The sequence below is a fragment of the Dicentrarchus labrax genome, unplaced genomic scaffold (assembly GCF_905237075.1).
Source record: "Dicentrarchus labrax unplaced genomic scaffold, dlabrax2021, whole genome shotgun sequence".
Taxonomy (NCBI): domain Eukaryota; kingdom Metazoa; phylum Chordata; class Actinopteri; family Moronidae; genus Dicentrarchus; species Dicentrarchus labrax.
This window is the reverse complement of record NW_026136712.1, coordinates 626,541-653,528: the sequence shown is the minus strand read 5'-3', so window position 1 is coordinate 653,528 and position 26,988 is coordinate 626,541. Positions and strand designations below refer to the sequence as shown.

At 39.9% G+C, this 26,988-nt stretch overlaps 2 protein-coding genes across 2 annotated transcripts in view; one reads left to right on the top strand and one right to left on the bottom strand.

Annotated features, from left to right (window-relative positions):
* The window catches only part of mtr (5-methyltetrahydrofolate-homocysteine methyltransferase), a 202,050-nt gene that overhangs the window by 71,744 nt on the left and 103,318 nt on the right, over positions 1-26,988 (top strand). The gene's annotated exons all lie outside the window — the stretch shown is intronic.
* adoa (2-aminoethanethiol (cysteamine) dioxygenase a) lies at positions 7,961-15,481 on the bottom strand. The gene is made up of 2 exons (XM_051417179.1): positions 14,910-15,481; positions 7,961-9,760 (listed from the first exon to the last, which is right to left on the bottom strand). Exons 1-2 carry the CDS (start codon positions 15,234-15,236, stop codon positions 9,302-9,304), a joined length of 786 nt encoding a protein of 261 aa, XP_051273139.1. The 5' UTR covers positions 15,237-15,481; the 3' UTR covers positions 7,961-9,301.

Sequence of the window (26,988 nt, the reverse complement as noted above, 5' to 3'; positions counted from 1 at the left end):
CCCAATGCAGCCCCCCTATTTTCTTCTTTTTTCAATTTAGTTAACAGTTCAATTACATTTTCTTTAAAGCTTATTTCCCAGTATGAAGGAAAGCTAAATGCTGCTACAAAGCCTTTTTCACACACTGCAAGAAATACAGCTTTGGTGGAGAAATACTGGATCCTTGATAAATGTACTCATTAATTTACTTTTATTTATTCATGTTTATTTGTTGGACCAGAAGTAGAATATACTGGATTTAGAAGTACTGAAATCAGCCTATAAAAGACCCATTATGTGAATGTTTTTAATTGTACAATCTAAAACTCCTTCAGGTTAAATTTACAGGAAACAATACAAAGGGCATGACTACAGTGTTTATTAATGCTGTAAATTCTGTTATTTTTAATTTGCTCCTTGAAACCTATCATTCCAAATTTTTAAATATGCCTTTTGTTTTTTGTGTATTTTCTTGTTGCCTCTGTCTGTAGTCTATATCATTTGTTGTGACTCACAGCGAAACACATGTCAGGAGTGGGCAATATGGCCACCTGATACTTCTCCATTAACAAAATGTCCATATATTAATACAGACCAGGATGTGGTATAGCAGAGTCATTTATGGTGCTTACTTTGGTTTCTACAAATGCATTAGAGTGATTTTTTTTATGTGAAAAAAACAAAAGCTGCTTCAGTTTATGGGCCAACAGTTCCTGAAAGAAAAAGAGAGAAACTTGCGGAATAAGTATATGTTATGTTATTATGACATTTAACTAATACATTTAAGATAAGATAAGATATTCCTTTATTTATCCACCTTAGGAGAAATTCAGGTTGACAGCAGCAATAGGGCAAAGTAGTGCAAAATAGGGAACAAAGAATATCCAAAATAAAAAATATTACAAAATACAAAATATAATAGAAGATGTAAAACTATAAATTAAAGTATATACACTATGCATTGTTCAAGTAGGACATGGAGTGCAAAATATGAGCAGAAAATTAAACTCGACTAAAACTAAAAAACTAAAACTAAACTGTACAAGTGGAAATTAAATATAAATAGCGCAAAATGTTTGTGCGTTGTCGTAGGAGTTTTAAACCAGTCTTTGTCTGCAGGGGTTGGAGGTACTGTGGCGTTGTGGAGTCTGATGGCAGATGTAACAAAACGAGCCTCCAAACCGCTTCGAGGCTCGGGGCTGGGTCAGTCTGTAGCTGAAAGTGCTCCTGAGCTGCCTGAGCTCAGTGTAGAGAGGATGAGAGGGGTTGTCCATGATGGCTTTCAGCTCCCCTTTCATCTTCTTCACAGTCACAGCCTCCACACTGTCCAGCTCCATCCCCACCACCGAGCTGGCCTTCCTCACCAGCTTGCTAAGCTTGTTGGCACCCCCAGTGCCGATGAGACCACCGTAAAGAAGAGGACACTGGCGACTACAGACTGGTAGAACATCCGTAGTAGCCGAGTGCACACGTTGAAGGACCCGAGCCTCCTTAGAAAGAACAGCCTGCTCTGTTCTTTCCTGTAGAGGGCCTCAGTGTGCTCCTTCTCCCTATCATCTGAGATACAGCCGACAATGAAGGAGTCATCAGAGAACTTCTGTAGATGGCACGCTCCAGAGTTGAAGCAGGAGTCAGAGGTGTAGAGGGTGAACAGGAATGGTGACAGTACAGTTCCTTGGGGTGTACCAGTGTTGCTTGTCACCACATCTGATAAGCAGCTGTGCAGTCTGACATACTGTGGTCTGTCAGTGAGGTAGTCAGTGATCCAGGCCACGAGGTCCTGATCCACTTGCATCACAGAGAGCTTTTCTGCCAGCCGGAGAGGCTGGATGGTGTCAAAGGCACTGGAAAAGTCGAAGAACATGATCCTCATGGTGCTCTGTGACTTCTCCAGGTGGGTGTAAGCTCTGTGAAGCAGGTAGATGATGGCATCATCCACGCCGATGTCAGCCTGGTACGCAAACTGCAGTAGGTCCAGGCAGTCGCCTACCAGGGGTCTGAGGTGCTGCAGAACCAGTCTCTCAAAGGTCTTCATAACACATGACGTTAAGGCTACAGGCCCAAAGCCTTTGAGAGTGCTGGATCTTCCTTTTTTGACATTGACGCTAATGCAGCACTGAATGCTGGTGCCCTACTGCGACATCTAGTAGCACTAAATTCATATAAACTTTAAAGGTACAGTGTGTAACATTTAGGAGTATCTATTGTCAGAAGTGGAATATAATATTAATATATAAGGTATGTTTATGTTTATTAGTGTATAATCACCTGCATATAGGAATCACTATGTTTTTGTTGATGAGTGTTTTATATATACAGCCACCATGTTGAACCACCATGTTTCTACAGTAGCTCAGAACTGACACACCAAACATTAGCTCTAGATAGGGTCATTCACATTTGGTGTCTCCTTTGAGCTTGAAAGGGGAGGGTGAAGTGAGGGAGTTGCAATCTGCCACAAAATCCTACACACTGGACCTGCTGCTTCCCCACACTGTCAGTGCATTTGTCTGTCATACTGGAGTAACACAGTGACTAACACAGTGATAAGGTTGGTTAATATCACAGCAAAACAGGTTTCTTTCTGGTTAAAGCATTGTTGTGATTGAGGTATTATTTGTATCAATACCCTTATTTGAAACACAGCAGTTTCTCAGTATAAAGTTATTTACATTTTATTGTTTATTTCTACCTATATAGAGAGATTTATACAAGCACAGTGTCTATTTATTTTTAAATGGAGTCTTTTAATGCACACATGGTACACAGATGCATAGAAAAATTAATAAAATAAAAGGAAATAATTGCTGCTCAGTTTAAGCACTAAATTATTAGAAATGCCACATTTTGGGGCGCCTAGATAGCTCACCTGATACAGCTGGCGCCCCATGTACCAAGGCTGAGTCCTTGCTGCTGAATTCGACCTGAGGCCCTTTGCTGCATGAACATTTCCAGTCAAAGACTGGACTTATTTGAATTGCCTGTCTATTTTTTTTTTATTTTCATTTTGCTATTTTTAATGGATTTTCAAATATATCGTTTGTCAAATTTTAAGTTTTACTCTTACCAATTTTTGGAGGTGTAACTGTTTGTAAGCACCCTCTGATTGGTTGTTGCATTCTGTGGCTCCAATGTAAAAGTGTTGTTTTTTTTATCTTGTGAGTTTGATGCCAGCTGAAGGTCTATCATCAAAATAAAGCATTTTAATAGGCATAATGTAGCTTTAGCTAAAAATATCTCAGACTTGTCCCTGCATTGGACACGTGGAATAAAAATTATATTAATCTTCTTATTTGATTCTGGGGAAGACCAAGCACATTACTCAAGTTTCAGACTTTTGCTTTTAAGAAGCTGCATGAAGCCTACTGTAATCTGTAACATCTTTATTCTTCTGACGCCAACTTGACCACAAGAAATGAGCAATATTGTAGAGAGTCATCATGACCTAGACAAAGAACGTCACTGTTCTTCACCCTCTCCTCTTCTTACTGACAGTCTACAGGGACAGATCTAGAGGGTTGGCATGTGGTGGCAGCTGCCATCACTAAAACATGCCTGGCCAGCCCAGTTTGGTGTCAAAGGCTGTCAAATTGAACACATTAAATTTAGATTAATTAAAAAAATAATGTATTAAAAATGATCTGTTATGGCCACAATTTAGACTCAGTGAACAGCTTCAGTTCAACAAAAAAAGATTTGGAAAAATATCTAAACATCTGGAAATAAAACTATGTATTAATTTCCAATGCAACCTTTAGATATTTCTATTCAGTGTTTAACTAATGTGCCACAGTAATGTTTTTGAGTTTAAATATCTAACTTTGGGGGCTTTTCCAAAAACATCGATATATATGATGATATTGTCAAAATGTTGACAGTTTGCCATTGAATCAGCATATTGTTCTGCCACCCCTTAAAGTCTCCACACCACTATCTTGCCACCTAGTGAACATTTCTTTAGATCCACCCTTGACAGTCCAGTAACACTCTACTTAAAGCAGATGTAGGCAACAACATCCAATTCTGCCTGCCAACAAATAGCTTCTCATTTTTGAGTCACATCACAAACATTCCCCATATTGATATACTGGTCTGGTAATTTACACTGGAAATTGAGGATAATTGAATTTAATAGGAGCCACAGCCAGTGACCTGACAGACAGGACTGCTGCATCCTCAGTACCTTAGTGTAGCCAAGTAACAGTCAGTGTCAGTCTCTAGACCATGTGCATGTGTGAAAGTGCTGACATTAATATTAGCACTGTACTGAACAATATTTTACATGAAAGGAGGCTAAAAAGCTATTCTGACACATTTACCTGCTGGTGGACACAGCAGCTGGGATTAAACCTGCTTTTGTGATTGTACACTAATGAAAACATAACTATGAATATTATATTCCATTTCTAACAATAGATCATCCTATATGTTACACACTGGACTTATTTTAAGAGTTTAAGGCAGAAAATCTAAATATATTTAACTTCACACAGATTTCTTCAAATCTTACCTAAAATTAAGTGACAACAAATTAACAATAATGTTCAAGTCCTACCACAAATGCTCTACTATGTTGAAGTGTGGGAGAAGACTTGGCCTGTCCGGAGGTTGACCTTTCTTCACTTTTTTTCGATGAAACTGTCTCTGTCTGGATTTGACTCTGTTTGGGGGTCATTGTCCTGCTGGGGGGAGAATCCTCTCAGTCTCTTTTCTTGGATGGTTTAAAGTATTATCCTCTCTCATTTTACCTTCTGTTCTCATGTTTTAAATATAACATAAACATATTCTATATTTCTTTAGACTGCAATATTCAACCTTTTCTTACATGAACATTTCTCAACTCAACTTAACTCAACAAAATTTATGTAGCACATTTGTAACGTTCAACTGCACATCTCAAGTCTGAGGACAAGCCAGCCATCGGGTCCATAAGCATTAGATGCCTTATTTTTAGGGACCGAGCACTGACCAGTGCAAGGCCCTATTGTAATGCAAGGAATTATTATTATTATTTTCTGCCTTATCGACCGCATATTTGGTGGCCGCAACATGCTCGAAAAGTCAGGGAAAATTGCACAAAATTCAAACGCAGCGAAAATACCGGTATGCAATTGTGCCCGTACACGGGAACTGCCAAATGGCTAAGCCCCGTCCCCGAATCAGCCCTCAAGATGTGTAAGGTCGACGCGTACGAAAACCGGTACGCATGTGTATTGTAATAAAAAAAAAGCAGAAAAGCCTCTTGGACCCATCCCTCAAACCAAACAGGAAGTCGGCCATTTTGGATTTAGCAGTCATTTCTGGCGATTTGCACACGTTGTATTTGAACAAACTCCTCCTAGGGAATTTATCGGATCGACTCCACACTTGGACACAACCATCTAAACACATTCACCATTAAAAAAGTTGTGCTATGTACGTTATTCCATCGAACATCGTGGACATGGCGTGGCGTCCCGTGTCGTGCAATTTCGATCCCTCGCCATAAAAAGAGGGATTTGTCATAACTTCTGCTAACATGATCCGACTGCAACGAAACTTCACATGTTTGATAAGAGTCCCGCCCTGAACACGCCTATGTGATAATATTCTGTGATAGTGAGAGCGCCACCTAGTGGCAACAGGAGGTATAACGTTTTATACTTTCATGTTCTACTCCTAGCAGGATGATCAGATCCAGCTGAAATTTCCTTGTAAAATGCAAAACACATTGTTGATGATATGTGTTGACTGTGGTGAGTGGGCGTGTCTGTGACGTGGCGGGGAATTTTGATGTACCACCAGAACACACAAGTTCGCTTTAACTTGAGTGTACATTGTCCAATCGGCTCCAAACTTCACTTGTCTGATAAAAGTCCTGCCCTGAACACGTCTATGTGATAATATTCAGTAATAGTGAGAGCGCCACCTAGTGGTGAAAGGAAATATATTTTTTTTAATTTATGTATATCTCCCAGCAGATTAACTAGATCCTACTGAAATTTTTTCAGCAGTCCCTTAGGAAGATGACAAAGACATGTCACAAATCTTAAGAATTTTTGTCAAACCTTGTTGCCATGGCGACGTGGTGGAAATCAGCTTTTCTGTTAACATTTGAACACCTTCTGGGGGGCTAAACATGCCCAAACATTCATGAAATTTTGCACAAAATTCAGTCATGGCAAACACTAAGGTATTGTCTTGGTCTTGCGGATGACCAAGACATAATGGCTAATCCATTATGCCACGCCCCCCCAGAATCAGCCCCCAAGACACGTAAGACCAACATGTATGAAAATTGGTAGGCATGTGTATCATGATGGGACAAGCAAAAAAGCCTCTTGGACCCATAACCCAAACCCAACAGGAAGTCGGCCATTTGAGTGAATTTCGTGGTCATTTTTGGCGTTTTTTTGCGTTGTATTTGAACAAACTCCTCCAAGGGAATTTATCGGATCAACTTCAAATTTAATCAGCGCAATATAAAGACATTCATGATTAAAAGTTGTGCTATTACGACATTACGAAACGAACGGTGTGCCCGTGGTGTTGCGTTGAATTTCGACCATTCACCATCAACACTCTACAGTTAACTTCACATATTTGATAAGAGTCCCGCCCTGAACACTTCTTTGTGACAATGTTCAGATATGAGAGCGCCACCTACTGGCAGAGACAGTGGATGTAAACAGTAGAAAACTATTGTTATGAAACAAGTTATTCATGACAATTCTTAGTGATTTTAAAAATGTTCTTTACCTCAAATTTTAACATGAAAATAAATTCTGGCTTGGTGTGTGATTAGTTTTGCACTGAAAATGCCAACATTAACTCATGGTCATGCTTTGGTCTCTATAGGAAAGTTTCTCATTCACAACAACTGTACAGGGTGTGTATCGTATTTGTATATAACTCACCCACTTATATTAAGCTTAAAGTTATACATAATTAAGGGCATGGCTGCTTTGTCAGATGGGTGAAGGCTGTGTGCTTCATGTCTTTGCCCATTTTTGGATAAGCCAGTAGCTGGCAGAATCAACCCCAAATTCCACCGGGTATGGCTGCAAAACATTCTGACTTCACCGCAGCCTAGGCCCACACAATGCTGCTCCATGTAGAAAATGCCACAAACCACTCGTGTCATGCATTGGTTTCAATGTTAATGTTAAAAAATTGTATTGGGTTAGAAAGAGAGAGAAAGAGAGAGAGAAGGAGAGAGAGAGAGAGAGAGAGAGAGAGAGAGAGAGAGAGAGAGAGAGAGAGAGAGAGAGAGATGATGATGACGACAACAGTCACAGTGATGGGGGACGATGGACAATAATAACAATAATAATATCAGTAATATTAGCAATATTAGCAGTGGGAGTCAAGCAGGACAATGGCAGTAGGCACCACCAGGATCCATGAGAACCTGCGAGACAAGAGAGCATAAGAACTCCAGGGAAGAAGTGAAGTTAGTATCATGCATTAATAGGACATGAATGTGTGCAGAGAGGGAGAGGAAGAGAGGAGCATAAGTAAGGGATGGTTCAGGACTCACCTAAGCCAGCCCTAACTAGATAGATAGATAGATAGATAGATAGATAGATAGATAGATAGATAGATAGATAGATAGATAGATAGATAGATAGATAGATAGATAGATGGATAGATGGATAGAGGGATGGTTCAGGGTCACCTGTCATTTGACTACAGCATTTTATGTTGAATTTGGATAAAACCCTTGTAATATTAGTTTTTTTTTTAACTATTTAAACTGTTTGCACACAGCAGAAAAAAAATCAATTTTACCAATAAACCTAATTTGCAATGGGGGTTAAATCATTTTGATTTCAACTGTTGGTCTATAGTTGGCTAAAACCCCTGGGACAAGAGTGGGTTTTTAAAGAAGGGGTTTAATTACAGCTATTTTAAAAGGACTGTGGTACATAGCCTGAAAATAAAGAAAGATTATACAGACATCATACAGAACTAGCAGTACAAGACAGAAAAAGTTCCATGATTATTACATTCATCTATTTTATTGTTTCACATACATTCAACATCAGTGGCAGAATCACTGTCAAACTGACACACTAACCTGTGTGAAGTCTTATATAAGCCAAAGGAGGATTGAGATATAAGCTAAAGTCTAACATACAGGTTGGAATGATATAGTGTTCATCAAGCTACATGTAAAGATAATGAAGAAAGTGTGTTAGCTTTATACAATGAAAATGACAGTTTTTACTTAGCCTATACGTTCTGAACTGGTTTAAAGACATCATTCAGTCTTTAAAGGTCCAGTGTGTAACATTTAGGAGGACCTATTGTCAGAAATTGAATATAATATTCATATGCATGTTTTCATTAGTGTATAACCACCTAAAAAATAAGAATCATTATGCTTTTGTTACCTTAGAATGAGTTTTTATCTACAGATGTTGCAGGTCGCCTTCTGTGGAGGCCACCATGTTGAACCACCATGTTTCTACAGCAGCCCAGAACGGATAAACCAAACTCTGGCTCTAGATAGGGCTGTTTTTTATGTGTTTTGCAGCCACCGTAGATTCTCCTTCGCACTTGGAAGGGGAAGGAGAAGCCAGAGAGTTTGAATCTGCAACTACACCACTAAATCCTCAACACTGGACCTACAGTATGATATGATGCATCATATATACTATATGACTCTAGATTGAGTTACAGTAGGAGACATGACATCACAGAATATGTAGAAAAAGTTGAATATCATCTTTTTCCCCTATAAACACATAAAATAAAAATAAGGTATATATTATGTAGTCTGTGCACTTTGGAAGAGGAAATGAGTGTGTACAATAGAAAATGGCACTCTTAATAAGTATACATTCAATATTCAACTCGAGTTACAGGCTTTGGCATTAAGACATGTTACAATATGGAAGTCCTCTGCAGCAGAGTGTGAAAAATGTGTACAAGGTTTCCAAGCCTCACATAAGAGAACCTAATGACACCCCAGCATTCACAGAACATTTGACTGATGACATTCATGTGTGTACAAGGCAACCTAATAATCCTGACAAATATTAGGAATGTGAATTCCTTGAGTCAAATCTTTTCTCAGTACAAAGTTATTAGCGGTTTGTGGAAGGCAGTTCAGTGGTCCTGATTCTCTGTCAAGCTCATGTTTCTACAACTTTCTGCCCTGCTGTAGCATCCTTTGAGCAAGGCATTCAATCCCTTTGACTTCCAGGAATTAATAATGACCCTCATGTTTGATTTCCCTGTGGAACAGGGCTAACAGTTTCCCCTTGTGGATAGATGGACAACACTATGTTAACACGGTCATATACTGCAGTGTGCTTCCTCTGATCAGAGGTTTCATTCAGATCGAGACTGCAGGGCCTGGGTAGGGTTCCCCACCACACCAGAAGTCCTCTGGTTGAGGGACTTCTAGCAGCCATGTCTCCTCTTGTTTCTCCTTCTCCTCTTCCTGCTGCTCCTCATTTCTCTTTCCATCAGTTTCCCCCTCTGCCATAGTTTGCAGGACTTTGTAATAGTGACAGTCCCTTCCATCATCTGGATTGTACGGAGGTGCCAGGATATCCAGGAACGCAGCCGGCCCCTCCACTGCGTCAATCTGATGAAGGTTATCCCGTACAGGAGTGAGGAGGCACGGCCCGCTGTTTTCTGAGTATTCAGCGACTGAGCGAAGCACGGAGCGCCGCAGAGAGGCCGTCTGGAACGGAGCCAGTGGAGGCTCGAAATGAGGCGGCACAGTGCTGAAAGTCAGGTTATCCTCCAGCTTGTCAAAACAGCGAACACTCACCTTCCCATAGAGAACCTGAATAAGAGACAGGATACAGTTAGAAAAAATCCTGCAGCTAAAACAATTCATGTTTTACAAAGAAAACTCAGTCTCACTAACTATTTCAAGTCATTGCCTTTGTCTCTCCCATTGAGGACACTATGCATAACAGGATATATTTTTTTACTTCCAGGAAATATAACACTTTTCTTGTAATTTCCAGGATTTCTTGCCAAAATCTAATTAGATTTTAAAAACAGAACTCTGGATGATATTCAGATTTTTTTCTTTTGTCATTCTGTTATTTTCAGTTGTTACTACAACAAACCAGGCGTTAGTCCACGACAACCATACATCATATGTTCCTCAACCATTGGTTCTCACTCTAGTGGTACATGAAGAAATCTCTATAATTTTTCAAATTACTATAATATATCAAGGTGGAACGTAACCAGGTTGTAAGTAGAGCTTCAAAGTGCAAAAAGAAGAAACAGAAAAAAAAATAGAGTAGGCAATCTACTGAAAACTGCATTTAAACTCAAACAGGCTGTTCATCAGCTGATCAAAAGTTTAGGACCATAGCCTTAAAAAGTCAAAATTCTGGCTTTCATATCATTTTCTATCAGGCATTCACACTGTCATGACCCCCTGATGGCAAAGGCAAAAAGGCTTTCTGTCTTTGAACGTGGCTGGATTGCTGAGCTGCAGAAGCAAGGCCTCTCACAAGGCGCCATCGCTTCCAAAGTTGGACGCAGCAAGACATCTGGTCTTTTTCATTTTAAATGTCTTAAAACATCCTGAGTTATTAAGTGGTAGAACCAATACAATTTCACCTGCGCTGAGCCAGAGGATCCCACGGGCTGTCCGTAAAGACACAGGCTGATCCTCGACCCAAATTAAGGCCCTTACGGATGCTGACTGTAGCCCAATAACCATCAGACGGCATCTGCGTCAGAAGGGCTTAAACAAAAAACAACAATGCGACAAACTTGTCTATTTGCACTTTGCAAGGGAACACCAAACATGGGAAATTGAAAGGTGGAAGTTTTATTCTCTGATGAGAAATAATGTAACCTGGACGATGCAGATGGCTTCCAACGTTACTAGCATGACAAGGTGATCCCACTGGAGATGTTTTCTACGTAACACAGTGGAGGAGGCTCCATCATGGTCTGGGGAGTTTTTTCCTTCAATGGAACAACGGAGGTTTAGGTTGTGCAGGGACGTCAAAACGCGGCTGGCTATGTGGAAATGCTGCAGCGGGCATCCCTCATCTGAGGGCCCTCATCTGTGTGGTGATGACTGGGTCTTTTAACAGGACAACGCTGTAGTTCCCAACACCCACCTGACAAAGGACTTCTTCCAGGAGAATAATGTTGCTCTTTTGGTCCATCCTGCGTGTTCCCCTGGTTTAAATCCCATTAAGAACCTTTGGGGATGCCCTTCGTAAAGCAATCTTTACTATCTTCATCCCTCTGGAAACACTCGCATCAAGAATGCTCAAGGAATTTTTGAAGTGATCAACAACACTGGTGGGGCTACTCAGTCCTTTTTTGACACTTTTAGTTCTGTTTTGGGTTTTTTTTTTGGGCTATGGTTTTAAACTTTTAATCAGCTGATGAACAGCCTGTTTGAGTTTGAATGCAGTTTTCACTAAATTGTCTACTTTTTTTGTCTCCTGTTTCTTCTTTTTGCATTTTGAAGCTCCACTTACAACCCGGTTATCATGCCAGCGCAAAATGCAAATACTTGGAACTTTTCCCCCGGTCTTAAGATTTGTTCAGGAGTGCATTATGTGGACATAAAAGGAATGGTTTCAACTATTGGGAAGAGAAGTGTGGACCAGGAGTTAAAAATTAACTTTGGTTCTTGAATCAGTTCTGTTCAGGAATCAATGTTTGAGTATGTATATAAGCAAATCCATACTGATAACAACAAAAAGCAAACTACAAGCGAAAAAAGCACCCACTCTTGACTACAAAATTAGCTCTGATCCTTGAAGCATTCCCGTTCAGGAGTCAACGATTTTACGAGCCATTTTAAATCGAAATCGATCAAAATTACATCTCAATCTCGAACTTCGAACTCAAAGGTAGAATTGACGATGCAGGCACACCTCCAATGTCACGTCCAGCATGTATGCCCAGACGCAAAAACACACACACGTGCTGAACCGCGGCGTCAACACTCCTCTAATTTTAGGCTGCAGCCAGCTAAAAAATACACATCAACCGACCGAAATCGAAGCTCCTGCTACTCTGAAATCACCAGTGTGGAAGTATTTTGTCGTTCATTCACGTCAATTAACACTAACTTAGCCTACTCAACTTAGCAAGTGAAAAGATGATCTAGTTACAGTCCAAAATTACTTTAAGGCTTAAAATGCACATTGATAAGTACATATTCCATGAACACTAACCTTGGGTCTCTTCGGAGTGTGCTGAAACGATCAAATCATCATTCGGTGTTGTTTCATTTCACTATGTTCAGGTCTCTGTTTAATGTTTGTTCTGTTTACAACCTTGCAGTTGGAACGGTTTCAAAATAAAAAGCGGTTTCAAAATAAAAGCCCCCCGAAAAACAGAATAGGAAGAGGCCAAAAAAAGTAAATGACATATAAGGAATGCATTAATAGTAATATTAAAAAAAAGGTTGAAAATCGAATCGAATCGTGACTTTAAAATCGGAAATTAAATCGAATCTAGGATTTGGAGAATCGTGACACCCCTAATATAATAAATAATAATAATAATAATAATAATAACATAGAGGAGTGTTGACGCCGCAGTTCAGCACGTGTGTGTGTTTTTGCGTCTGGGCATACATGCTGGACGTGACATTGGAGGTGTGGCTGCATCGTCAATTCTACCTTTGAGTTCGAAGTTCGTTAGACAGATAACGTTAGACAGATAACGTTAGACAGATAACGTTAGACAGATAACGTTAAAAGCTACTGCAATCTTCTTGCTACCGTTAGCTAGATCTAGCAGCTGTGCACTTTGGTGGTGCTAGGCTAACCAACGCGTCTCAGCTCTCTCTCTGAAACGGAGGCACCCCTTTGCCACTCGCGATGGAGACAACAACAAGCAACCACCAACGCTGGCCAAATCAATCTCATGCCCGTGCAGCGCGCCGCACAGCCCGAGCTCCGCGCACCCCGGTGGCGCCAGCCAATCACCGCAGCCCCCCGCGCAGCCCGCCCGCAGCAGGCCAGCAGCCAAAGCCCACGCCAGCCAACGTTAGCTACTATAGATAGCTGTGTTCTGCAGCCGTAAGCCAGCTACCATTCAAGCCAACATTAGATGATAACTAACGTTAGCTAAACACAGCTGTCTAGGCGCCAGTAGCTACCCAACGTTAACATTAGCCACCAACCCAGCACGAACAAACCGCACGGAGAGCTAAGACAGCCAGCCAGCACCACTGAAGTGCGCAGAGCCCGAGCCACACAACACACAACACACCACACAAACATGAAACCAACCCAGCCAACGCCAGCACCCACCCGCCACCGTCTCCTCCACGAGCGACAACGGGGCGCCTCCGCCCCAGATGCTCCCACATTGCCAAATGGCGTTAGCATACCACACCAGCACCACAGCAAAGAGCGCCAATAACCACACCTTTACGTTTGGGACTAAATTTGAAATATTCCCATACCTTCGATGATTTAGGGCGAGCTGTTTTTTAAAAGGACTTTTTCTTTTATTGGGGCTTTTATTGGGAATTCTGTGAGGAGGTTGCTGTTTCGTCCTCCATTCTGCAATGTTTTGGTCTCCCACGTGTGTGTGTAGAGCTGTGGCGAAGCGTTGACGCAGGATTTTGACATCACTACAGGCCTAGTTTGAACACTGGTCAGGTCTGATTCTGTGCATCATCACCTCAGTGTGAACAGTCATATCAGAATTCATGTGACTTTTATGTAACTCTAGATTAACATTTAGGTGACTTCAGGACCATGAGCTGTTCAGACTGGAATCTGATAAGGGCCACATTCAAAAATATGTGTGAACAGCCAAACAAAAAAATCAGATCAGTGCAATAAATCAGACTTGAGCGCTTAGGCTTGCAGTGTGAATGTAGCCTAGAAACACCAATCAGAAGAGCTGATCAGATGACACATTTATTATTTTCCACATGAAAGTTAAATTCACCACACATAGATTTACTAGTGGGCCACCCAGTATATAATGGCCAGCTACTAATTTTAGCATTTTACAAAGAAACAGAGAGAGACTTTATCTGGTAGCGCAGGCATACATTAATTATTAGTTACATGCTAATCTGTGATGGTAAAATAGTAAGTGGAGGTAAAATGAATGGTTCAAAAACACTGCAATTGTGGCACCAAATGGGAACTATTGGGAAGAGAAGTATGGACCAGGAGTACCGCTCTGCCACCAAATCAGTTCTAGTTCTTGAAACGGTACTGCTCAACAACAGACAACAATAAATTATCTTCTTATTAGGAATAAACCTGCCTATGGCCTACGCTACTGTATTAACTAGGGCTGGGCAAAATATTCTCAAATTTTGAGATTAAAAAACACTCAGATACATTTATCGTGGTGAATTTCCATTATTGTGATAATCGCGAATCAGTATAACCATGAATATCATCTCATGGCTTGACTTGAAAAAGCTGTCTAGCTTGCCAGCATTCAGTCCTATATTGGTTTCCTGATTTGAAAAAGGGGACAAGGGGGAGACCACTTCTTACCAGATATTGTGTATAATATGCAAATTTTCATGAAATTTTCATATTGTCCCTTGCATTGTATTAACATTGGTCATAATGGTGGTACTTGGAGAGCCTGATGGAGAACACTGACTGATCTAGAAGCCTGTGTTTGTTTTGTCCTTTCTGGGCTACTGTAGAGTACATGGCGGTTCAACATGGTGGCCTCTATAACAGAGGACCTGCTCCCTCCATAGATTCTAAGGTAATAAATACACAATTCTTCATATTTCTAGATAATTATACACTAATGAAAACATACCTATGAATATTACATTCCATATGTACCAGTAACGTTAGATCCTCCTAAATATTACACACTGGTCCTTTAACGTTACAGCTGGCTATAGCTGGCTTAAACAGAGTACAGTTCAAGAGAAGGAACACGGACAGTGGCTACAATGTGGCAACAAAAGGCAAAAGGATAATATATGAGCAGTAAAAGACCTTTAGCATCCCGTTCATGCCCGGGTGGTCATGCAGCGGTATGGAGGCGCCGGTCCCCAGCAGGAACACCCCCATGCTGAACACCTCAGTCTCGCAGATGTGCATGTAGGTAACCGGGGGGGTTTGGAGCCCCGCTGCCACGGAGCTCGGTTTGGTTTTCCGGGGTGCAATTTTGAGGTCGGCAGCCCTGACCGCAGTCACTAAAGAGATTAGTTCAGTCTGTTTCTCTGCAACGACATTGTTATCCCCGTTGGCCGCCGACTTAAAGATGGCATAGGCTTGCTTTGCGATTTTCTGGATAAGAGGAGTTTTGTTGTCCCGCGGCATCCTGGCTGCGGAAAAAATAACGGATATCGGTGGGTCTCTGGCACTCTTCAAATAAAACCGTTTTAAAATGCTTTGCAAATCCTCAAGTATCAGCAAATTTCCCCCGGAGCAGTTCGGTCCACGTTCAAAAAAGACATAATTGCGACTTTGATCAAAACAAAAGACATTTCATGGTGGTAATGTATAATTTCACCCTCAGATAACAGCCTCCCTCCACTCATTTTCCACCAACTCGCCTCCTTGTCTCCGCTCACGGAGCTGGCGCACGAAACGGAAATAAGCGTGGGATATGTAGTCCTATCGTTAAAATAAAAGTAATCTAATTCATGTAAATATGAACAGTAAAGCACTGCACAATTCGATCATGTTTAGCAGAGATTCGTGTGTAATTGTGTAAAATTAGGGTATATACTAATATACCTAAAACAATAAAGTATAATAAGGTAGCCTGCATTTCAGTGAGACTACATTTCCCAGAGGCCCTGGGGTGGAACAAAGTTGAAGAGGGGAAGGCCAGACAGGCCATTGAACTCCCCACAGCCCTCCCTGTCCAACATCACATGCTCTACCACAGCTTCTTCCTGCAGCCCTCACACATACTTTTAAATTTCCACTTGCTTAAAATGATAAATAGTGATTTTTAATCACAGTCAGAATTTAAGACCACAGATGTGTGTATCATTGTCATTAATTTTTGGCTCTGACTGCTTAAAGAGGAAGGCACCTGTAGAGGCCTCTAGCAGTCGGTAGGTCCCAATCTTTTTCCTTAAGGGACCCCATTGAGTAAACTGACTAAGTGACATATTTAATGGGCATTCAGGGCCCGAGCAGCAAAGTGCCCTGAAGGCCCTATTGAAAATGATCATTTAAAAGAAAAAAAAAAAAATTCTGCCAAAACTCATGAAACGCGGCACACATATCAGTCATGGTGAAAAATTACATATTCTATATGTCGTGCACATGTGTGGCAAAACTGTGTGTGGCTTGACAGCGCCCCCTAGACTAGCTCCAGTGGCATGATGCACCGATATGTATGAAAATCGGTACACATGTATATCATGCCCAGACATACAAAAAAAGCCTCTTGGACCCATACCCCAAACGCAAAAGGAAGTTGGCAATTTTGAATTTAGTGGTCATTTTTGGGAATTATGAGCAGATTATTTGATCTAATATTTAACAATAAGTTAGTTATTTTTGTTTCTATGTATGATTTTTAACAATAAGCTCCTTTTTTGACAATTGTCCTCGATGCTTGTTCTATTACCTTTTTGGCTGTTTTAATTGCATATTTTTCTAATTCAGGAGGCGGTTGTTTAGCAGAGAGTAAAGACCCTGTATATAGCTTGTGCTGTGTGAGTTTGAATATTAATTAAATATTTAAAGATAACAATTTCATTTAGTTTTCGTCACAGAAACAAAGGAAATGCTGAGATATAGGCCTACAGTATATCATTGTTAAGGTTGTCTTGTGACCTTGCATGATGTTTTGGCGACTCCTAGTGGGGGTTGGAATGAGTTCTCTTGCACATGATTTGACCTTGCACACTGTTTTGAACCTGCACAATGTACAGAATTATTAAATTAAATTAATTACACAAATAAATCTATTAATTAAAATCAATTAATTAAAGGTGGAATCCATAGATAAATAAATATCACCATCATGAAATCCTTTTGAAACATGTGCGCCATAATTTTGTGGGTTTTTTTTAGCTGACTCTACCTGGACTGGGAGACGAGAGCACTGGGGGAGGGTTGCAAGCACAGGAGCTATAGACTGCTGGGAGGAGGTTTTCAGGCCTAGGGCTACCCTAGCAGGGAATGTTGGTGGGGAGCAGTGCAGGAATGGGCACCAGAACTGGAGCCAGGTGAGCAGAGAACAGAACCACACTGTAAAAAAAAATAACTTAAAATTGTAAGGCAACAAACTTCAGGCAGATTTTAAGTTAGGAAATTCAACTTAACTGTTTAAGTTTTGCTTTTAAGTTTGTTCAACTTTCATTTTGAAGTTATTTGAACTCATGTTACCCTAGCTCAAGTTGTAGTTACTTATAATTTCACATTATCTCAACTTTGAATCCTTACTTCTACTAACCCCAAATTTCACATTAACTCAACTTTGAATCCTTACTTGTACTAACTCAACTCAAGTTGTAGTAACTCATAATTTCCCATTATCTCAACTTTGAATACTTATTTCTACTTACTCTACTAAAGTTGCAGTAACCTCTAATTTAACATTATCTCAACTTTGAATGCTTACTCTAATCAGAGTTATAGTAACTTATAATGTCACAATGTCACAACTTTGAGTTCTCATCTGTCAGAGTAATTAGTGTTAGTGTTAGTGTTAGAGAGTAATTTTAATCTATACATAGTACCCACTTAATTCCAGTAACTCAGATTTATCAATTAAGACCCATTACCATCAAATGTATAAATTATTACAGATGCATTGTCTACATTCAAAAAAATGTATTTTATCAAAACACATCTTGAATTGGAAGTGCTGAGACCCATAGCTGTCACAGTATTAGCACTTAACTTGTGCTGAAACACTACATATTAGAATGCATCATATCTTCAAAATACAATGAGGTAGTAAAACGTGGTGAGTCAACGAGGTGGAGTAATCTACACCAATATGTAATATTTAACAATAATTGTTCAATTAAGAAGATTCGGTTACCAAAAGATATACCTCATGGGTTGAAATCAAACTGCATACAGAAATAGTGTTGTCCAGAATTGTCAATCTAACAAAACTTATAGACTATAAAATAACAAATATTTAGGTCCAGAAGTTTCAGTCTCAGAACTAGTACTGGCAAAAAGGTATGTGTCATTGATTAACACACAATTAAATCTTAACATAAGCCACATGGTTACGAAAAATCCAAAAAGGTGCAGAGGTGGAGAAAGGGAACTTGAGAAAAAGAGAGAAAAGGGGAAGAGAGTAAAAGTACAAGATGTAGAAGATTCATCTCTGGCAAATGGCAACAAGAACATACAATTCACAACTGTCTCAGAACGTATCAATGTTCTCAGCTAACTTGCTACTTGCTGGATTCACTGAAAGAGTTTGTTTTTGAGGGATCTCACCCTTGCAGAGAAATCTATCCCAAGTTCCATGAAAACCTTCTGAATGGTTTCAAAAGTGTACCTCAGTTCTTTTGGGTACTGGAGGTTCAAAGCGTAGATCAGCTCAAAAAGGTATGCAAAAGCTATCAGCAGGTCAGGGAGATCCTGAAGGACGATGGCTTCTTCTACAATCACCGCAACGTTTATGACACTTGCAGGACCTGAACTATCATCATCCTCCAACACAGTCAGGATGCCCACAGTGAGGCCCTTCATCTGCTTCTGGATCAGTTGCCTTGTGATGACAGAAAGCAAATAACCAACACAATAGTAAATCAAACTGAAATAAATGTATCATTATATACTGTGGCTCAGAATAGGCTTTCATCTAAAATGATCCCAAATATTGTATACATTTTTTGTTTGACATATTAAAAATTTCCATGTCATTGCCCAAAAAATGTAATCCTCATATATATGACATCAGTTATATCATGCCATTGGCAGCAAAATCACACTGTATACATTTTCAGTTTCTACAAACAAGTCACTCACAAGACAGTTCCTGAACAGCTTCTCATGATTGTCACAGAGATACAAGGGAAGGCCCTTCAAGGCTGCAGTCTGTCAATGTCAAAAAATCCAAGAATTCCTTGTTATGCATTTACGTTCATAATTTCCAGAATATAATGAGATCATTACGTCAAAAATTCACCTCCTCATCCAGTCGGTTAAGGAGTTGATCCATCTGAGGTGGAAAAGCTGTTCTCCTAGCCCGATAGAGTCTAAGGAGCCCTGGAGTGTGCTGATTAATGGCTGCTCTGAAGTTGTCTATTAGGTTCTTGTTGGTGATCCGATGGAACTCTTCACTGATCTGTTGAAAAATTTTGAATAGCAAATATAAATCTTCAATACAAAGTCATACAATTCCAAAAATATGCATTTTATATAATCTCTGTACTTGTATTATTAGATCTTAGTGCTGCATTTGACACCATTGACCATAATATTCTTTTACAGAGATTTGAGCATCAAATTGGCATTAAAGGAACGGCACTAAGCTGGTTTAAGTCATATTTATCAGATCGCTCACAGTTTGTACATGTTAACGATGAATCTTCAATAAATACTACAGTTAGTCATGGAGTTCCACAAGGTTCTGTACTTGGAGCAATACTATTTACTTTATATATGCTCCCTTTAGGCAACATTATTAGGAATCACTCCATTAACTTTCATAACCACTGTTATGCAGATGATACGCAGTTATATCTATCAATCAAGCCCGATGAAATTAATCTATTATCTAAATTACAAACATGTCTTAAGGACATAAAATCCTGGATGACCTGCAATTTTCTGATGTTAAACTCAGAAAAAAACTCTTGTTCTTGGCCCCAAAAACCTTAGAGACTCACTGTCTAAAGATATAGTTACTCTAGATGGCATTAACTTGGCCTCTAGCACCACTGTCAGGAATCTTGGAGTTATCTTTGATCAGGATTTGTCATTTAACTCCCACATAAAGCAGACCTCTAGGACTGCCTTCTTTCATTTACGTAATATTACAAAAATTAGACACATACTATCACAAACAGATGCAGAAAAACTAATCCATGCATTTGTTACTTCAAGGCTGGATTACTGCAACTCCTTATTATCAGGTTGCCCCAATAAGTCCATTAAAACGCTCCAATTAATTCAGAACGCTGCAGCACAAGTACTGACAGGAACTAGAAAAAGAGATCACATCTCTCCTGTACTAGCTTCTCTGCATTGGCTCCCTGTAAAATGTAGAATAGAATTTAAAATCCTCCTCCTCACCTATAAAGCTCTTCATGGTCAGGCCCCTTCATATCTTAAAGAGCTCATAGTACCCTATTACCCCTCTAGAACACTACATTCTCTGAATGCTGGGCTACTTGTGGTTCCTATAGTCTCTAAAAGTAGAACTCTTTCTCTCTCTCTCTCTCACTCCAATTGGTCGAGACAGACAACCACCCACCTAGAGCCGAAGGATCTGTCCTAGGTTTCTGCCTTTTAACAGGCAGTTTTTCCTTGCCCTTGTCGCTAAGGTCTTGCTCATGGTGGTACTTTTGGGTCTCTGTAATTAATGTTTTAAAGAGTTCGGTCTAGACCTGCTCTATTTGAAAAGTGTCCTGAGATAACTGTCTGCTCATACTGTCAGATCAACCTGCTGACTTCATCATTCAGACTAAGCAGTCGAAAAATAACATGCTCGTTTGAAGGGTACTTGCCCAGACAAGCATCACTAGCAGAAGCTAGGCACTAGCATCAGCTAGCTGCTAGCATTCGCTAATTAAACTATTTCTATTTAATGTTTGTTGTTAATGTTGTTAATGATAATGCTAATCTTATCCATTGATTTGTCACACAATATAACCCTGAATATGAATTCTGACACCATTTTAGCGTTACTAACACAAGCTAATCGCTAGCATCAGCTAGCTGCCAAAGTTCACTATTTAAATACTTATTTAGGCCAAAAAATAAAAGTTGGCTTTTTTACAGTGCAGATCTTGGAGGTACCACTTAATGGTAAATGGACCTGTACTTGTATAGTCCTTTCTAGTCTTCCAACCACTCAAAGCGCTTTTTACACTACATGACACATTTGCCCTTTTACACATTTGGGGTTCAGTATCTTGCTCAAGGACATTGCAGCCAGATCGAACCAACAACCTTCCAATTAATGGACGACCCGCTCTACCTCTGAGCCAAAGCCGTCCCTGCAACAGCCACTGGTGTCATTAATAACAAGGAATATCTGAAAAATACACACAGTGCAGGGAGCAGGCAGGATGGAAATCCTAACAACAATAGGCAACTTTTTAGTAAATATGCTGTTCTAATATGAAGAAATAATTTTCTCTTCATTTAGAACCCTAAATTTTGTTGGTCAATTTGTTGTAATCATGGACGCAATTATTTTATCCTCAGTCACAATGTGACAAAGTAATTTGCCAGGAACATGTGCTTGCATATTTGATTGCTGGATGACATTGCATTGCAGCAATAGTTGAGCCCCCAATCAACCCCCCGTGGTGCCCCATGTTAAAAAAAGTGCCCTCTTGGATGTCCTTATAGAGGATAAAACATGATAAAGTGCCATTTGGGGTGGGAGAAAACATAGGTCTAGGGCAGTGGTTCCCAAACTTTTTAATGTCAAAGACCCCCACAGAAGATGCAAATTAGACCCCCTACAACTCACTCAAGGACCCCTGTTTGAAAACACTAACACTAGTGTGCGAATCCTAACCTTGAGTAACCTGTTTCATCATAAATATATCACAACTGTCTGCATGCTGGTGCCCTTTTTATTTAATTTGCCCCCAGCCCCTCAAACAGCCACCACTGTTCTGAATGTTTATGATTATTTAAATCAAACATCTCCATGAAACCAGTAAGGTGTTGACCTATCAGACTGTAGTAGTGTCCACTGCCTGCCACTGCCTTCTGGAGCAGAAGGAAGTGAACATGGTTAACCAACAAAACACAGGGCTGAGTCACCCACATTACAAACACTCTAAAACACAGGACTGAGTCACCAGCATCACAAACACTCTCTGAGGAAATGTACTCTACTGGTCACATGTGTGCTTGTTTCTGTGTGTGTGTTCAGCCAATCGAACAGTTGGCACACTTGTGGGTGGGTTTAGGTCTGAGTACCTCTTTACATGTGTGTATTTTTTTTTCTTACTGCGTGAGTAACTCAGTGCATTTGTGCACGTGTTGCATTATGTATGATGCATTTTGCATGACGAGTGAAGGAGACACAAAGCAAGCAATATCCTCTTGAGAATTAATGAGGACAGGTTCATTATGGGTTCACACACACACACACGTCTGTGTGGTTGACACAGGCTCAGTATCAGTGCTCTGAAGATGAGACTGTGTTGCTTAGAGACCTGTCTTCATTAGATAAGGCATGTGGTAAACTAATGTAATTCTATTTGAAAGCCCAGAGGGTCATTCGAGTCGAACTCATTTGTTCAATTCTTCATTCTGCTCTCAACAGGTTAAGTGTCAATACTGATAACTTTTATTATCAAAAACACTTATTTTGGGCTACACAAAATACACCTATACTAAAACAGTGTAATTTAGTCTTCTAACCTCTCTCCCTCTCTGTCTGTCTGTCTGTCTGTGTGTGTGTCTGTGTGTGTGCCTCAAATATCTCTGCAGATCAGGATCAGACTGACCTGAGAGTTTCAACATGGCTGCTGTGTGGTTTAAGGGTGTGCAACGCCGGCTTTGTTTGGACTACAAAGATACCGTTAATAAATTATTTCATCAATGATTTACGAATTCCGCTAGAATTGTCAACCATAGCCACCATAGCCACGTGCGCACCAGAGCCAATCAGTGCAGAGCCCACCCCCACGACACACCTTAAGAAACACGCTGATTTATACCTGCAGTGGCGCGAGCGGCTCTATACCTGCAGTGGATTTCTGTTCGGTCCTGTTCTGTGCATCTAAACTGACTGTTGTGGATTACTGAGACTGAACGAGTCTGGACTGAGTCTGTTCCGGTCTGAGGAGATCCGGATACGCGAGGACAACAAACTGGAATCGGAATCTGTAGATGTTCGTCTGTAGCTTGGTGCTACACCTTCAAACACAACGTCATTTGACCATCCATGAAAAAACTACTTAACCTCCCACTTTTCTATAGCAATACATACTTCCTACGGGCACTGCACTAGTTAATAGCAATAACAATAATATTTTCTATATTATTCCCCACACATAGGCCTGAAATACAATCTCTCTCTCTCTCTCTCTCTCTCTCTCTCTCTCTCTCTCTCTCACACACACACACACACACACACACACACAATGACTGTCACATTGTGCTGTCCCGGGAGCAGTTAGGGGTTCACTCCATACTGTGGTCCATGTTGGGCATGACTGTACTAAAGCCACTCCCTCCCATATCGATATGTATAATCATAAATATAATACATAGATAATAAATATAAATGTAAAAAAAATATCTCACCATCCTGAGTTTAAGCTGCATAAAACAATATTGTTTGAATTATACATTCACTGAGGACAAAGTTGTAAAGACCCCTGTTTGTCTGAGATCTTATTTGCATTTGCTGCCTTTGCCCAGACATAAAGCCAACATTATTCCCTGGCTGTTTAAAATGTGCATGACTGACATTGCAGAGAAGTCAAGCTAGCTTCATCATGCCGTCCTCAGGGCCACAGCTAAGGAAGTTTGAATGGAGCAAGTGATTCTCAGGCTACATAGCAATATACAAACACACACATCTAATGCACATTTTGCAGACAGATATAAAATGTTTATATGTAAACACAGACATGCACACAGGTGGAAGCACAGGTTCCTCATTGAAATTTGCACAAATATTCAAGTCCCTCTCTCTCTCTCTCTCTCTCTCTCTCTCTCTCACACACACACACACACACACACACACATATACATATTCACACACACATTCCTCTGTCCTCTGGAATCAGCATATTGAGACAATGAGACAATGATAACAGCTGCTTATGGATCACTTAGTGCAACCAGTCAACGTGGCCTTTGTGTTCAGTCAATACACCGCCTGTTCTCTGTCATCAGAGTTGTCATTATTTAGCAATGTGTTCCACAGTTGAGAACATGAGGAGTCTTTTATTTGTTGCCCCCTGTGGCCTCATTGAATCAGGCCATCATTGAGAATGAAGCCAACTCTGTTGTCCATCAAAGAACGCTAACAACCCAGGCCAAAGTTGAAAATTCATTAGCTTGCTGGAAAAAATGTCTGCATAACTTGAGTGGAAGCAGCAGGAGACGATGCAATGCTAATGTTTGTTCTTTCCATCAAAAATCTGCTTTCTTCAGAGGTTTTCTGGGGAATTTGAAGGTCCCTCTGTGGACTGTGAGCCTACACAACCAATGTCATCAGAATCATGAAATGCAAAATGCAAATGTTTGTTCTGCAAAGCATTCTACAGAAAGGTGTTCTTGGTGGGCATTTATTGCACACACATTTTGAGTTTGTTATAACATTTCTTTCCATGTCAATTATTATTTATTTGTAGGAAATTTTGTTTTTGGATGTTTATTTCCTCTTTAGACCAAGGAAGGAAATCAGATAGAAAACAGCCAAAATTAATTAAATTGATAGATATATTATTAAGAAGAGGGGGAGTGTTTGTGGTCAGAATATCTATGTGTCTTAAAGTGAAATGAAATTAAAAAAATACCTTTAAACCTTTAAGATTACATCCACAGTCATAGTGTACCCCTATTTAACAATGTATGACAAAAAAAAATAAAAATAAAATCTCTATGTATTTTTGTATCAAAATTTTCACAAAATGTGAGGCAGGTGAACCAATTTCAGATTCATTTAGCAACTTACCTAGCTAGCAATGGCATTGCTTTCTGTTTACTGTACAAAAGTAAACAGAAAACGTTATACCTTATACAAAAACACAATTTTATCAGTGATTTTTGTGAAATTTGATCATATTTTATGGAGAAAACATTTTTTGGTCCACCAGCTGCTCTGCCTCAGCTCCGCTAATGACTTCTGTACCTACCATTAGCATGCAACAGAACAGCACTCAGCAGCCTCCAGTGAACACATCCGGCCCGGGACAGAACACAGCCTCTGACAGCAGACATTGTGACCGTCCAAGTTAATGTTAGTTCCACCTGTGGTTTGCCTGACTTGAGAATGCTCTGATGATCGCATGCATATCAAGATTTATTCAGAAAGCATTAAAAACTAAATTTTAATGTTCCTCCCACAAAGACATTTTTTTCCTTTACGTTGTGAGGATTCTACTTGCGTAAGTTTATGTTTCTCATTTAGTAGTGGCCTGAAGGTTAAAGGACTTGTGAAAGTTGAACGTCATTGTTGTGATAGTGGCGGGATAAATCTGGGTGGAGGAAGAGAAAGGGGAACTTGCCTCTTACCGATTACCACCACTGAGGTGTCCTTGAGCAAGGTACTAAACCCCCAACTGCTCCAACAGATCAGCCGTGGTTGTACTGGTAATCTTCCATGTGTGAATATGTGGAACTGTGTGAGTGTGAACAGAGTGGAGTAAAGGCTGACATAACCAGAGCACCCAATTTTCACTGTAAATCATTATTCAGTCATTCAATAATTAATGCGGGATATATATGATATTAAACAATCCAAAATGCTAATATACAGTATATGTTCAAGAGAAAATATGTTTGCGATGTGATGGACTTTTGTTGGGAAGGTAACTTTGTGGATATGCTCTGTTTGAACTGGTCTCATCACATCCAGATGAACTGATCCAGCCACACTGTGTGTTTCACTGCAGCTTTTAAGTTGGCTTTTACTATCTCATTTATCACTCTCTGTCTTTCACACACACACACACACACACACACACACACACACACACACACACACACACACCCACAATTCCTGCTGTGTTCCCTGTGACTTTCATGGTTGGGCAGCAGAGCTTGACCACCCAGCTGAGATCTCTGTATTAGGAATGATGACAGGCAATGCTACACACATGCACATACACGCAGAATAGGGAAAACTATCTCAGATATATTTAATATATTACTGTCTTACTATAAAATTTGTATTTGTTTTATTAGTTTTATTGGATTCAAATGTTTTCCTCTTTTCTTATATTTAATTTACATTTGTTTGTTAATTGCAGTTAATAAGTAATCTATTTCATATTTGTATTGAAATTATTTAAATATTTTATTTCTTTTTTATCACTTCAATCAATTCTTATTATCCACTTTGATTGTAGATAAAACATATAAAGCAATGCACTTTGGCATCACAGAATTTGATATGAAACTGCTCCCGACTGAGATAAAAGACTATAAATGTGCAGTCTGAACTGCAGGTTCAGTTTGAATCATGGGGGAATTAGTGATTAGCACATTCCTTTCCCTCAAAGGTTAAATATTCAACTATACTCCAATAACTCTACATAGTAACACTTAGCAGAAGGCTGTGTGTGTACAACATATGTACACTGTCAATGGAGTGCACAGGGTGTGTAACTATGTGATGTAACTATGAAGGGTCTGAGTTGGTATGGCCCTATTGCTGGATGGTGTTGTACCTCGAATGTACAGTTGCCCATAATGTATAGATCAATCCAGTGCATTGCTGGATGATGATAATGGACTGTGCTGCAACAAAAGCTGAGTGAGGATCAGTTGAGTGATCAGTGAGTTTTTGGTCAGACTACGCTGTGTTTTTCTGCATTTGTGGCATCACTCCCACCCAAGTGTGAACCTATTGTGACGTCACCCATTGGTTTCGCAGTCGTGTGAGTTGAACTGCGCTCATTGCCTGCTCTTGGGTTCAACTCACACATTCTTGTATTACAGATAAACAGTACACTGAAATCTGTTTCTGAAAAGATTTGAGGTGAGAAATTGGCAATGCAGTAACAGAATGTTGATTCATATTTGAATGCCTAGTTTGACAGTTTGATCTGAGTTTCATGCATTGACTTGTCAATCACAAGGTAGCTACGCCCTAAAGTGTACCCTAATTTATTGGCTATTTTTCTCTGAATGGGACCATAATTTAGTAAATTATACTAAATATCATCATGCTGTATGGAAGAATGCTTGAAACTAGAGATTGAGACCACAAACC